Raw genomic sequence first — 12573 nt, 5'->3', positions numbered from 1 at the left:
TTAGTATACGGTGACATTAACACTGCCACCATCTTTCCATATTTCCAACCTACTGAGTGTTCCTAGCAGATTCAGTGCACAGTTACATATATTGAAGTGTTCATGCTCTACCACCTAGTGTTATGGCCCAGACCAAACCCCCTCAAAATATTAAGAGGAGAGTTTCGACCCTAATTTTTTCTTATTTTAAAGGTATTGTGTTCTGGATGCAATTTAGTTGGTCAATTTATTAGGCTTGAAATGAAACACACTTTATTCATACACTATAATTAAAATATAGATAAAATTAAAAAGGATACTATTGAAATGCTAATCAAAATATGTATTAACTACTGCTAATTAACTATTCCAATACAGTAACATCCTGTAAACACACCCTCTGCAAAGGCAAATTCAGTAAAAGTAGATGGTCTCATGCAATCCTAGCAGCAAGAAGAGAACCTCGGCTTTTAGCTCTAACAGAGAGGAATAAGAGCTTCCACATCCAGTTGCAAGACCCCAGCAATTGCTGAAAGCGAAAACTAAAAATCCTGGTTCTGTGAGAGCTTGACCCCACCCGTTCGGGCTACTTGTATTGCTCCAGCTCTTTCTTAAAAAAAAATTAGGACCTCTCAAGCTGTTTATTAGCTTTGGAGCAGACTGCTCAATAACTGTTTCAACCTTCCTTCATTTAAGTAAAACAGGACAAAATCCACCTCTAAAAGCAATAGTATTGTCACACTACTGATTTTTTTTTTATTCTGTCCCAGAAAGAAAGTGGATATGTGGCTCCTTCTGAATGCACTTTCTATTGTCTTCATTGTCATGTGCCTCTCAAAAATGTGATAGCCTGATCACTAAGGGGGTTACATTAACTATGCCTCAGAAGGTACTTTTTTCATATGTTTTTAATTTAGTTGAGAGTAACTTAAATTCACAATACTCTCTCCCTTCAATCCACACATGTTCCTCATTTAAAATGTTAAAATCAGTTCTCATTCACAACGCAGATGTCAAAATTAATCTCACCTTTGTCTGACGGTTAAGAAGGATTTCTGCAATCCATCTTATATAACTGGTATTTCTGGCAGTTAAAACCGATATTGAAAATGCAAGCACTGAAACACACGTGCACACAGACACAAATTAGTTTTCACCTTAATCCTATACTCCTTTCCAAAAAAAACCTTAGTCTTGTGTATACATTCAAAATGAGGAACAATATATTGCATTCTCACTAAATGTTATTACAATCTATTAGGGAAGACAATGCTATTAAAATAATTCATTTTTGATGCATCATCATGCATGCTTTTGCAATATGCAGCACATCATGCTAAAACATATAATTTAAGAATAGCTCTTGCAAGACTTTATCAAACCAGGCAAACGTTCACTAAAACTAGCACAGCTGTTTTTGCAGCTCAACTTTTTAAAAAAAAAATACAAGCAGGATCCTAGCAAAAGTCAATTCAGTATCTTTCTGTTGCCTCTCACTGCATTTTATTTCCTGCTTCCAAGGTAGCTATCAGTTGGAAACAGCATCACCTGAGTGATTTAACAATTGGTTCCGATTATATCATCAGTTTGTTATCCAAAAGTAATTCCAGTTTTCACCAGACTTGATTGGTTTCATGCTTTCACACTTTGGTTTCAAGAACAGCACTTGCCAAACTAAATGCCTCTGAAGATTGTAAATTAGATTGGTATTTGTCACTACTTTGTAAAATCTCACTGTTTTGTGGATTGAATGATTTATTCTTGCCCTCTTTTTGATATTTTATGTCCAAACCAGCTCTCCTGTAACACCTTATTTTCTACCTGGACTCTGACTTGAAAGAATTGGCACTTTCACTCTTTTTTTTCTCTAAAAGTTGGGTTTTTGCATACTAAATTGTTCTTTAGCCACTAAATGTCAAAGATTTCCCTAATCTCACCTTTTTTGCAGAGAAGTATTATTTTCATTAATCACTACTGAGCAGATTTTGAGCATTTTCCGTATTTAATACATTTGAGCAGTTGACTTGCTTATTACCATCCGTCACCATTTATAAATTCCTTGGCCATTTTCCCAAGCTTTGGAACTGCTCATGAGGATTATGGCAGCAAATGGCTAATATGGCTTGCCTGAATGCACGTCATGGTCATTACACATCACTTCTTTTTAAAGCAGTACTTTTAATGTTCCACATAACCAACAAACAGTACAACTTCAGGTGGATTAATCCATTTAATGTTATCACATTGCTATCTCAGTCAAAGAACTGCTGCCTCTAAATGGGAGAGATGCACCACTAATGTTTTGCTTTCTCATGCTGGTCCTGTTAGGTTGTCGGCATAAGTCAAATTATCTAAGACATTATTTAGATAACATCACGCATCACAAAAATTTACCATTTGGTAATGTATGTGGAACAAATAGCTTCAGGCCGGCATTGTAACTAATCAGGTATTTTATGGCCAGTTGGTATTAGTGGTTAGTTGGGAGAAATGTTTCTTTTCAGCAAGAGATCAGAGCTGTCGATCTAACTGAATATGCTACAAGCCTCACTAAACCAGCAGAGGGTGGACCACTTGGAGGCAGTGCATTGCCTTGGAGGAAATGTAGAATAGATTGATGTCTGGACTTCAAGGGGTATAAAGCAAGGTGCAGTTATGCAAAAGATAGCAAGAACTGCAGATGCTGGAGTCAGAGACAATACAGTGTGGAGACAAAGAAACACAGCAGCTCAGGCAGCATCAGGAGTAGGAATGTCAACGTTTCTGGTCAGGACCCTTCAGAATTGTATTCCCTGGAATTTAGAAGATAAAGATGTGATTTGATTGGAATCTTTAATATATTAAGGATGACAGAGGATAGACATTTCTGCTGGTTGGAAAATCTGGACAAGAGAACGTAATCTAGCAACTGGGACCAGACTTTCCAGAAATGAAATGAGAAAGTGTTACAATATGGAATAAGGTGTCAAGGTTAAAATTTTCCATCTGCAAATGGTATATAATGCTCAACCAATTATTAATTCTCTTCAGATTAAAACTAAAGGGAAGGGGCCAAAGGCAGGTGTGTGGAAGTAGGTCACTAGCCAAGAGTTCATTGAATAGTGGGATAGGTTTAACATGCTAAAAGCTATTTCTTCTGTAGATTAGCTGGGGAGGTAGTAACCACTATCTCCTTCTCTGCAGCCTTCATCCAGGCTGAATACTTACATCATTATCTTTCCAAACTGCATACGCACACTCAAACACAAATTCCATCTTCACACTATCTCAACTCCCTTGTACTGTCCTGGCTGCCCACTCCCAAAACACAGTATTCCTCCTGAAATTTAGCTCCCACCTCCCCTTTCTTTAACCTTTTGTAGGCCCGAGTGATTAAAGAAAACTTTTCGGTGTAAGGAACTGAAAGATTGGTTCGTTGTTTATTTCTGGAATGTCTCTTTAGACTGTATTCACCTTGGACTTGTTCCAACCGTTTTAAATTTCCCCAGTAAAGTTAATTGGCAGTTTTAGGATTTGTAGCTGTAACTGGAAAAAGTAGCCTATAACCTAGTTTTTAAGGAACAATTTATATGAATACTTGAATTCTGTATGGGTCATGGCAAAACCCAGTGTTAAACAACTGTTCCATCAATTTGTAATCCCATAGCAGAAGAAACTTTATCTAACTAGCTGGTCTGAAATTGATCTGAGTCAGCATCTGCCTCATTGAATTAAAGCTGCAATTTGTTACTGTTCAAACTAGTGTTTAAATGGATTTTTTCCCCTAATGTAAAAGTCTATACTTTTAAAATGAAGCAGTATGATCAAAAGGGAAAATAGACTTGACTTTAATATTAGCAAGTGTGATTCTTATTTTGACCATTTCAACAAGTAGAGCAAGTCAGTCAGGAGGAATTGATAGATAACGACTTGAGGATAACCTCAAATTAGAAGTGATAAAATCCAAATTTTGCTGAATCTAAAATGTGCCTTGGAAAAATGTTGTAATCCAAACTGTTCCACTCCTTCCTAACTTGAGGGAGGCAACACTGGAGTTGAAAGTCCATCAAAATGATTTGTAAAAATGTGTTTTAGATTTTAAATCTAATATATTCACGAGAAATCTATTCACTTAACCATTTAGGAACATTTGCTTTAAAGTTTTTAAGTCATGCTTTAAACATTTTACACAGTCACTCAAACTTTTTTCGCTGGAAAATTTATATTCTACCTCCTCCCCACTCTGGCGTGTAGCGTGCTGGATTTCTCATCTACCGTCAATTTAATTCCAACCATTGTCTGCTTATGAAATGCCGTGCTATATGACGAGTCCAACGGTGTGGAGGAAATGCCCGTAGATCTACCTCCTTGTGCTCTTCATTAAAAGGAAAGGGCTGCATTTTACCTGTTGAATGAGAAGTGATTTGATCCAATGTTTGTGCTGTTCAGCTGGTTTTACTGTAATCATTGCAACCATTACTAATCATTGTTGCCTTGACTACTGCAGTTTAGTGTATCATGCTACTGGGTCTTTTAAGATGAGATGATCATTCACTGGCTTCTTTTTATTTACAGCTTTGAGGCTCTCCCCTTGCCCCCCACCCTACTTGTTCAGAAATTTTTTAACAATCTAATTGTTGCTTGTTGTCATGGAATATCTTGAATGCTTGTTTATGTTTCTATTCCATTTTTCCCATTCCTGTGCATGATGCTCCTACTGTTTCTTCCCTTCCTCAAATCATCTGTTCCCTGTGTGTAGCTACATCGCCGACGACAGAACCATCAGCTCACGGTTGGTAAAACTTGATGTTTATTTAGTTACTTTTTGTTTTGTGGCAAGACAAGCCTTGGAAGGGAGGTTGGCTCAGATGCATTCAAATACCAGGCATGGTCTCTCTTTTTCTCAAAAATCTGGGTCATTAAATGCAGAATTCCTCCTCTTAATCTTGCCCTCTTAATCTTTCGATTCTATTCTGACTCTCAAAATGTTCATACTTTTAATTGACACACAAAGTAGCAATACCAAACCATTGAAGCTTCAGAGAAGGACTTGCAAAGTTGTTCTTGGCACTAATGACTAGAGGTACTGAAATACTTTGTATGATTGTGAGCTGGAGTTACTCAAGAGTAGACATGATCAGTTCTGCCTCCTTGCCAGAGATCACTAATGAACCTTTTTGCTACTTGTCTCAAACAGAGAGATTTTATAGTGGCTGCCAGCCAAAGAATTCAAAGCAACTAATTGAATTAAAGTGCAAAATAACAGGTTTTAAGAATAGTCCAATATCTGTTTCTCATTTGCCCAATTAAAAAGTGCCGAGCCTTGATCATGTGAAGATACTGGTTTAATCATCAGTATAATATTAACTGTTAGGTCTAATTTTTTTTGTGTGTTTTATTTGGAATTATGGTTTATTTGGAATTATTGATTGCAAAACTTGGTTCTCTTTGGCCCTTAAGAAGTTAATGGAAGTAAATTTTTACATGAACAAATTATCTTTCTATTTTATGCTCTGATTCTGATGCTGAGTTAGCACTACATATGTTTTGTCTGACTGTTCTGAATGATACTGCCAACTTCTGGTTTGCCGTTTGTCCAAACACACAAGGGTAGACTTGCCACCTACAGATAGTTGATATATTTATTGTTACTAGATAACTGACCAGAACCCTTACTCCCATCCAATGCTGGAAACTCTTAAAATTTGGTTTCGCATGGGATCACAATGACATGGCACCCACTGCAAAGGCCAAGAAATGTCTTCGAGACTCTTTCCATAAGGTGCACAACAGATGGAATTCTGGCCTAGTTTTGGGATCTTGTGGCTTTGCTTCTGAGCTAGAAACTCAATATTCAAGTCCCACTTCAAGGCGTAACCACTAAAGTGCTGTTCAAGACTGTTCAACAGGAGTGTTAATCAACCTATTACGTTTTACAGCACAATCCCATTAATCCCTGAAGGCAAAAATAAGAATGTGCAAAGTTACCCAAGACCCATTCTGGTGCGGCTCTATAAATAAGCTACTGATTTTGCTGATTTCTGGTAGAAAAGTTTCAAATGTTTAGTCAGGTTAAACCAAAGATCCTTTTACAAGAAAAAGAAGTCTTCTGGGGTGGCACAGTGGCGCAGTAGTCAGCACTGTTGCCTCACAGCACCAGGCACCCGGGTTTGTTCTTACCCTCCGGGCAGCTGTCTGTGTGAGGAGTTTGCACATTCTCCCACTGTCTGTGTGGGTTTCCTCCCACAGTCCAAAAGTGTGCAGGCTAGGTGGATTGGGCAAGCTAAATTGCCCTTAGTGTTCAGGGAAATGTAGGTTAGGTTAACCATGAGAAATGCAGGTTTACAGGGAAACGGTAGGCAGATGACTCTGGGTGGATGCTCGCTGAACTTGTTGGGCCGAATGGCCTGTTTCTGCACTGTAGTGATTCTATGATCTTTCCAAACTTTGTATTTTTCTAAAATTCCTCTGTTATTGCCAGAAGCATTGAGCTGCATTGCTGGCTGGTGGATCTATTGCGTCAGTATAAAATATCTTTTGGTAGTCATCATGAGGATGTTGGATTCCTTAACAGTCATCACACCAAGCTTAGTTTTCTTTCATAAACTATCCAGATGGTAGACTAAGTCAAACGGCGGAGAGAAACCATTTACAAATTGGTGGCCTCCTTTATTGTAGAGATAAAATGACTCTTCGTATTGGATTTTTTGGGAATTATTCTAAAGTACTGCTAGCTAGAAATATTAATCATCCAAACTAACTCTTCACTGTCCGGTTCCTTTCCCCCCCCGCCCCGTCAAGAAATGAAAACAAGTTTTGACTGTTCTAAAACTGACAGTATGTGAAGTCAAAATTTCATCAGGTCATCAGGACTTGAGGATCAGCATTTCTTTTAGGAATTTTCTGAAGATTAGCTATTAATAATGTTATTAATGTGCACATTTGTCAGTGAGACAGTGAACCCATGTCAAGAATAAATAATCTTGCCATTCATCATGCCATTCATTGTATGGCGAAACATCTGGCAGTGGGATTATAGGATGCCTGGTAGTCAATAGCAACATCTTAGTACTTGAATAAATCCATTCATTATAGTTGGATATAAAAGTCAGCTGTTTTTATGCAATGTGTTCTTTTCTTTGAAACAAAACAGTTAACTGGAGTTGCTGGTGATCTTTGTGACTGTGGATCAGTTATTGTCTTAGTTGACATAGATTTAACTATGCCACACTGATACCAGCTTGATGTTGCATTTTAGCTGGGGGAGGGAGAGAGGGCTGTTGCCTTGCAGTGTTATTGCATCAGTCCCTATTCACCTTGAGTGCATGACATCAATTCTTCTGTTGGCCCTTCCCAAAATGATACTGAACCATGGGCAGCACCTGAATGCCTCACTCTCTAAGGCTTGTTTTGCCACTTTTGGTGACATTTATTATTTTCAGAAACAGCACAATGTTTTGATGCACACTCTGCTTGTGTTATTGGTCCACAGCTGTGTAGTCTAATCTTGGTGTGTCTGTAGGAGGTAGGCCTGTGTTTTTAACTCCTACTAATCTGTGCATAATTTTGCTGCTTACTAATTGTGCCATTCACCTGCTCAGAATGAAGTTTAACTGTGAATCCCTTTTTATAGCTCCAGATCAGGTGAGGTTCTAATTTAAATGGAGTGTGCTTGGAATGAGGGCGGGAAAAGAAAAGACTTATTAATTTCCTCTATTTTTATATCACTGTAGTCCTACTAACCAGATGTCATCTTGATAAAGTTGAGATTGTGGGGATTGTGTTAATGTGCAACAATGCCTGGCTAAGGGAAATGTGTCTAATTTCTCTGTGCTGGAAAAAGATCATCCTGCAAGTTGGCACAGTGTTTGATCCACACCCGTGAGTTGGCACTGCACCTCCCAATGCGGTGAACGTCTGAGGACGGGGGGGGGTGAAATATGTCAGTGTGCCACATGGGGCTTTTTAAGGAGCTCTAATGCTGCGTTGACAGAGGTTTAGTGTCAAGTTGTTTATTCACACCGTCCGAATCTAATGACGTCTGACAATCAAAGACATAAAGGGGAGGGCTGCAGCAGAAAATAATCTCCTAAACTATTGTGGATACTTGAACCTTCAAGCCACTTTTATTTTAGGCCTGACTTCTCCAAAATTGTTTTGTTCTTAAAATATTGTTTCGGAAAACCTGCTTCTACCACGTTTAATATTCCGCATTCTCCCCATCAGCGCTGGGTTGATAAGAACAAGAAATCGGTTTAGAGGTGGCCTGTAATAGTCTGTCTTGCATGGCTTGGCAGGCCAGTTACTTGACCGTAGGACAATTGATACCCTGAGCCTTGCTTTAATATGTGACTGTCTCAAGCTAACATGGGACAGCAGCTGCCTGTGTCCAGTGTGAATGAAATCTTAAGCGGGCTCAATCAGCTTTGCAATCTGTTGCCATCATCTCTGAAATGAAGCATTTCACTGGTTTTTTTCTCATGTTTTCAAAAAAAAACACACTAGCCACCAAGAATGTCAATGGCAAAGCGATACGTGGCGGTTAGCGATGGGTGATGCGGACAGGCAGTGGTGGGCTACCTGGATTGGGAACCTGAGTGAAGCAAGTCTTGGGATCTGCCATGTTTGCGTTGGCTTCCGCATCTGAGAATATCCTGATGCTCACTGATCAAACTACTGTGTAAATGCAAGTTGTTTGGTGCCATGGCTGGAAACTGGTGGCTTGGTTGAAGTGCCAACATCCATGCCAGCAATCCATGGCACTACATCCCAATCTGAGCCTCTCAGTACAGAGAAGGGGTGAAATTAGCATAAACAAGCTTGTGAAGAGCCCGCTGGCACTAAGTTCAAAAATTGTAAACGACGAAGGCTTTAATAAAAAAAAATAAATTAGGCTTGTTCGTCCTCCGCAGGTTTGCTCCCTTGTATCTCAATTAATCGGCATGTGAACAGGATGAGCTGCTTTCTTTCACTATGCTTAAAAGAAAGTCTTCACTTTAAAATGAAACTTTGTGGCCCTCCTGAGGTTTCTTGATTTTCTTTTGTAATTATCCCCACTTCAACTGGGTGACCCAGCACGACAGGCAAAAGAGCATGTCTGCTTCTAAACTAAACAAAAATGACTGTTAATTATAGAGAAGGCTAAAAAGAGTACAACCATGAATATCCGTGTTTGAAGTTCAATTTTGCCAATGTTCCGTGCTAAATCCTTGACAAAAGAAAATGCTGATTTTTTTTTTATTCAAACCTGGGAGCTTCCTCAGTTACATCATCTTGTTATTAAAGCCTCAGTGGCAGGATTTAACATGTTAATTGTCTGGCAGAGAATGCTACTGATTCCATTGCATCTTGGCCTGCAAATCTTTTTCCCCCTGGCTGGGGATTGCTGACATCTTGCCTGAGAGAGATAATAGAGGACTTGATATTCATTTACAGAATGCTGCCCTCCATTTCCTGTGCCTTCTATCCTTGTCACTTCTCCAGAACTGACACAAATGAGTGCATTTGCAGGCTTAATGCTTTATTTGTTTGAGGTTCAGGATGGCAGAAAAGGTTCAGTCACTGAACACGGCCAGCTAGAGTGGGGCTGGACTAATGGTTTTTATTTTGCAGATGGGTAAGGTCTGTGGCTCGGACAATCAGAATTGGGGCAACTGAATGTTAAACACTAGGATGAAAAGGGACCCATTAAAAATGTATCATAACATAAGTGTGACTGAAATACAGTAGCATAATGCAAAGGTGACCGGCTCTGCCTGAGTTTGCAATGAAGTGACCTAATTTTATATTGGTTGTACAATTGTTCACTGAGTGGTTTGAGGAGAATGCAATTATTTGAACTATGGCATAGGCTACTGGCACAAAGCATCCGATCGCTTACAAGACCGTGTGAATCATCCTTGGTAAGGTGAGCAACATTGTTGCTTTCTCTCCCTTCTCTTTTTATCCTCTCCCCTCCGTCATCCATTTTGATACCGGGTGCAGACCTTCCCTCACAAGTAGCTTAATCTGGTCTCAGCAACCCCAAGCTCTTGCATCCCAAAAGTCACTGACCATTTTTTGCACATTCAGAGCAAAGTGCACTAACTCATGGTTTGCAGATGGAGCAGATGTATTTGAGTGGTCTGCCTGTGACCATAGGCAACAATCCCTCTGATACGCTTGTTGTGACCAAATTTAATATGCTTGTTAAGGCAGTGTCAGTGTGTTTGTACAGGAATAGTACCACTGTCAAAGCCCAATGCTTTACTACTTTAGCAACCATATGACCTCTTATCAGTAAGACCAACCACGGAGTTTTGAGGAGTAAGATCCTTTTTCATCCTCTTAGTCTAGGGACCCGTGACTGATTTTTTTTTTAGTTGCGATGCTCTAACTTAGCTCAAAAATCATTAAAGTTAGAGCAATCATCTACAAATCATTGACAATTGAATGTTTAGTTGTTGACACTTGGGATTCAGAGGGATTTTGGGGAGGAGGGGGCTTGAGCTTGCGTTATTGCTCGGATGGAAGATGACACAGCTGCGGTGAGCATTTCACGTCTGGAGGTGTTCCAAGCATAGATGATGAGCTTACATGAAAGTGGTGAACAATATTGTTAAGGTGGAAGAATATTGTTTTGACTCTACAGAGGATATTTGACCGAAAGTTCACCTTCGCATAAAATGCAATACTATGGTTGTAAAAGAGTGTTTTGGAATTAGACAATGCCTGGGGTGGGGAATGGAGAAAATGGATACAGAACAGAGTTGGTGGTGGGGAATGAAGGCAATAGCTCTGGTCTTGCTGTTAAATCCTTGAAGGAAGCCTCTTCTCGTCCATTGCTGGCATGTGGAGGGATTGCAGGTAGTGACTGGGTCTTTAGTCAGACTGTACGTGGACTCTACTGGGTTTGTGAATGACTGAGGGAGTATAATGTACACTCACGGAGGGACAATATATAGATCAGAGATGGGCGGAGGACGAGGCTGGATCACAAGATCAATAGGTGTAGAAGCAGGAAAAGAAGCCAATGCATAATTGGATAGAAGGGAATTGAACCAGTTGAGGGCAGTCACATTCGGTTAATTTTGGAGGAGGACGGTATTGTGAACTGTCAAGAGCTGCTGACAGGCAAAGATGAACTTGCCATGGTTGCAATCAGAGAGGAATCATTTGTAACATTGTGTTTCGAGCTGTCTGAAGAGAAAAAAGTTGATGGGAAAGGGAGATTTGGCAGAAAGGCTGCTAAGTGAACGGGTTTTAGTTCCCCAGGAGAGGTTGATTAGGTTGGACTTGCACTCATTGGAATTTAAGGAATTGAGATGAGACCTTATTGATACACCGAAGATTTGTATGGGAGCTTGATGGGTTAGTTGCCAGGAGGCTCCATCCCCTCGTAGAAGATTCTGGGACCAGAAGTTGTCACCTCTGTGAGGGGTCGCCTATTTCAGACAGATGAGGAATATTCTGAGGACGGTTAATCTGTGGCATTTATTTGGTGCAAAGAGCCGCTGAGGCAGGGTCAATAAGTATGTTCATGTGAGAGATTTTTAATCAGTAAGGGAAAAGGCAGGAATATCAGGTCGGCAATGATCTTGTTGCATAGTTAATCACCTTTAAATCACTTTTACCTCAGTGAAGACATTCCTCCTCATCTCAGTGCGAAATAACTTGCCTCTTGTACCGAAACTGGTGTTGAATTCTTAAATTCTAACTGCACTGAGTGAAGAAATTTTTCCTTGCTTCCCGTTGGACTTTTCAGTAAGTGGTGGGACAAATAGAAGAGCTGAATATTATTTAAATAGGGAAAGATGGCTGATGGCTACAGCACAGATCGGTTTGGCAATAGAGTTGAGGATTATCAGTTCAACCCTGATCTCATTCAAATGGTGTATTCAACTCGATGGGCTGAATGGCATGCTCACAGTCCTACATTTTAAAGCTTTGAGTGAAGGGAGCTTGCTGGAAGCTGAAGATTGATTCTAACTTGTACTTTTCTGACCAGTTGAATGCCACATATAGGACCTTTGCTACCAAAAGCGCGCTCAAGTGGGTGTTATGGACCTATATCGAAACTTGCGGTAACTGACTGACAATAAATTCGAGTCCAAGTTAATCAAAGTGTTATAATTGAAACATCAGCAATTATCTCATGACTGCATCTATTGAAGAGGGAAATACGTGGTTAAATCAAACAGTCTTGGAATTGATAACAGCGTAAACAGATACTACTTCAATCTCAGCAGAATCTAATTTCTCAGAATTGTTAATGAAAAAATAATGACTGCCTCCCTATTAAATCAAAGCATTTAGATGCATAGACGTGACTCGGAGTTAATACAAAGAGCAAAGATTTTTGCCTGGCATTTATTCCATTCATCACAAGCAACTGACTTTCACATTTAATTTAAATTCCATGTAGTTATTAAGAATAGCAAAACAATTTCACAAATGAGTGTTATTTGGGGCCGTACTAAATTATCACTTGTTTATGAAGCAGTTGATGTCGAAACGCAAAAAAAATTAATTTCTTTAAAAAATGATTCCATAGTTAGTATCCCTTCCTCACGCTCCCCCCCCCCCCCCCCCCCCCCCCCAAGCTCCCCATCCATTACAGCTATACGTGACAATAAA

General features: G+C 39.7%; 1 protein-coding gene across 5 annotated transcripts in view; it reads left to right on the top strand.

Moving 5' to 3' along the window:
• LOC125466883 (cell adhesion molecule 1) overlaps window positions 1-12573 on the top strand; it is a 376965-nt gene that overhangs the window by 341509 nt on the left and 22883 nt on the right. For 3 of the 5 annotated variants that reach the window (XM_048562001.2, XM_048562003.2, XM_048562000.2), the window contains one exon: window positions 4718-4750. The exons of the other annotated variants lie outside the window; for them this stretch is intronic. In XM_048562001.2, the coding sequence (XP_048417958.1) occupies window positions 4718-4750 (33 nt within the window). The remainder of the gene's footprint in view (window positions 1-4717; window positions 4751-12573) is intronic. 5 annotated transcript variants of the gene reach the window in all.

The sequence above is a fragment of the Stegostoma tigrinum genome, chromosome 32, assembly GCF_030684315.1.
Source record: "Stegostoma tigrinum isolate sSteTig4 chromosome 32, sSteTig4.hap1, whole genome shotgun sequence".
Lineage (NCBI taxonomy): Eukaryota > Metazoa > Chordata > Chondrichthyes > Orectolobiformes > Stegostomatidae > Stegostoma > Stegostoma tigrinum.
The sequence above is the reverse complement of the archived record's forward strand: the minus strand, read 5'-3'. Positions and strand labels throughout refer to the sequence as shown.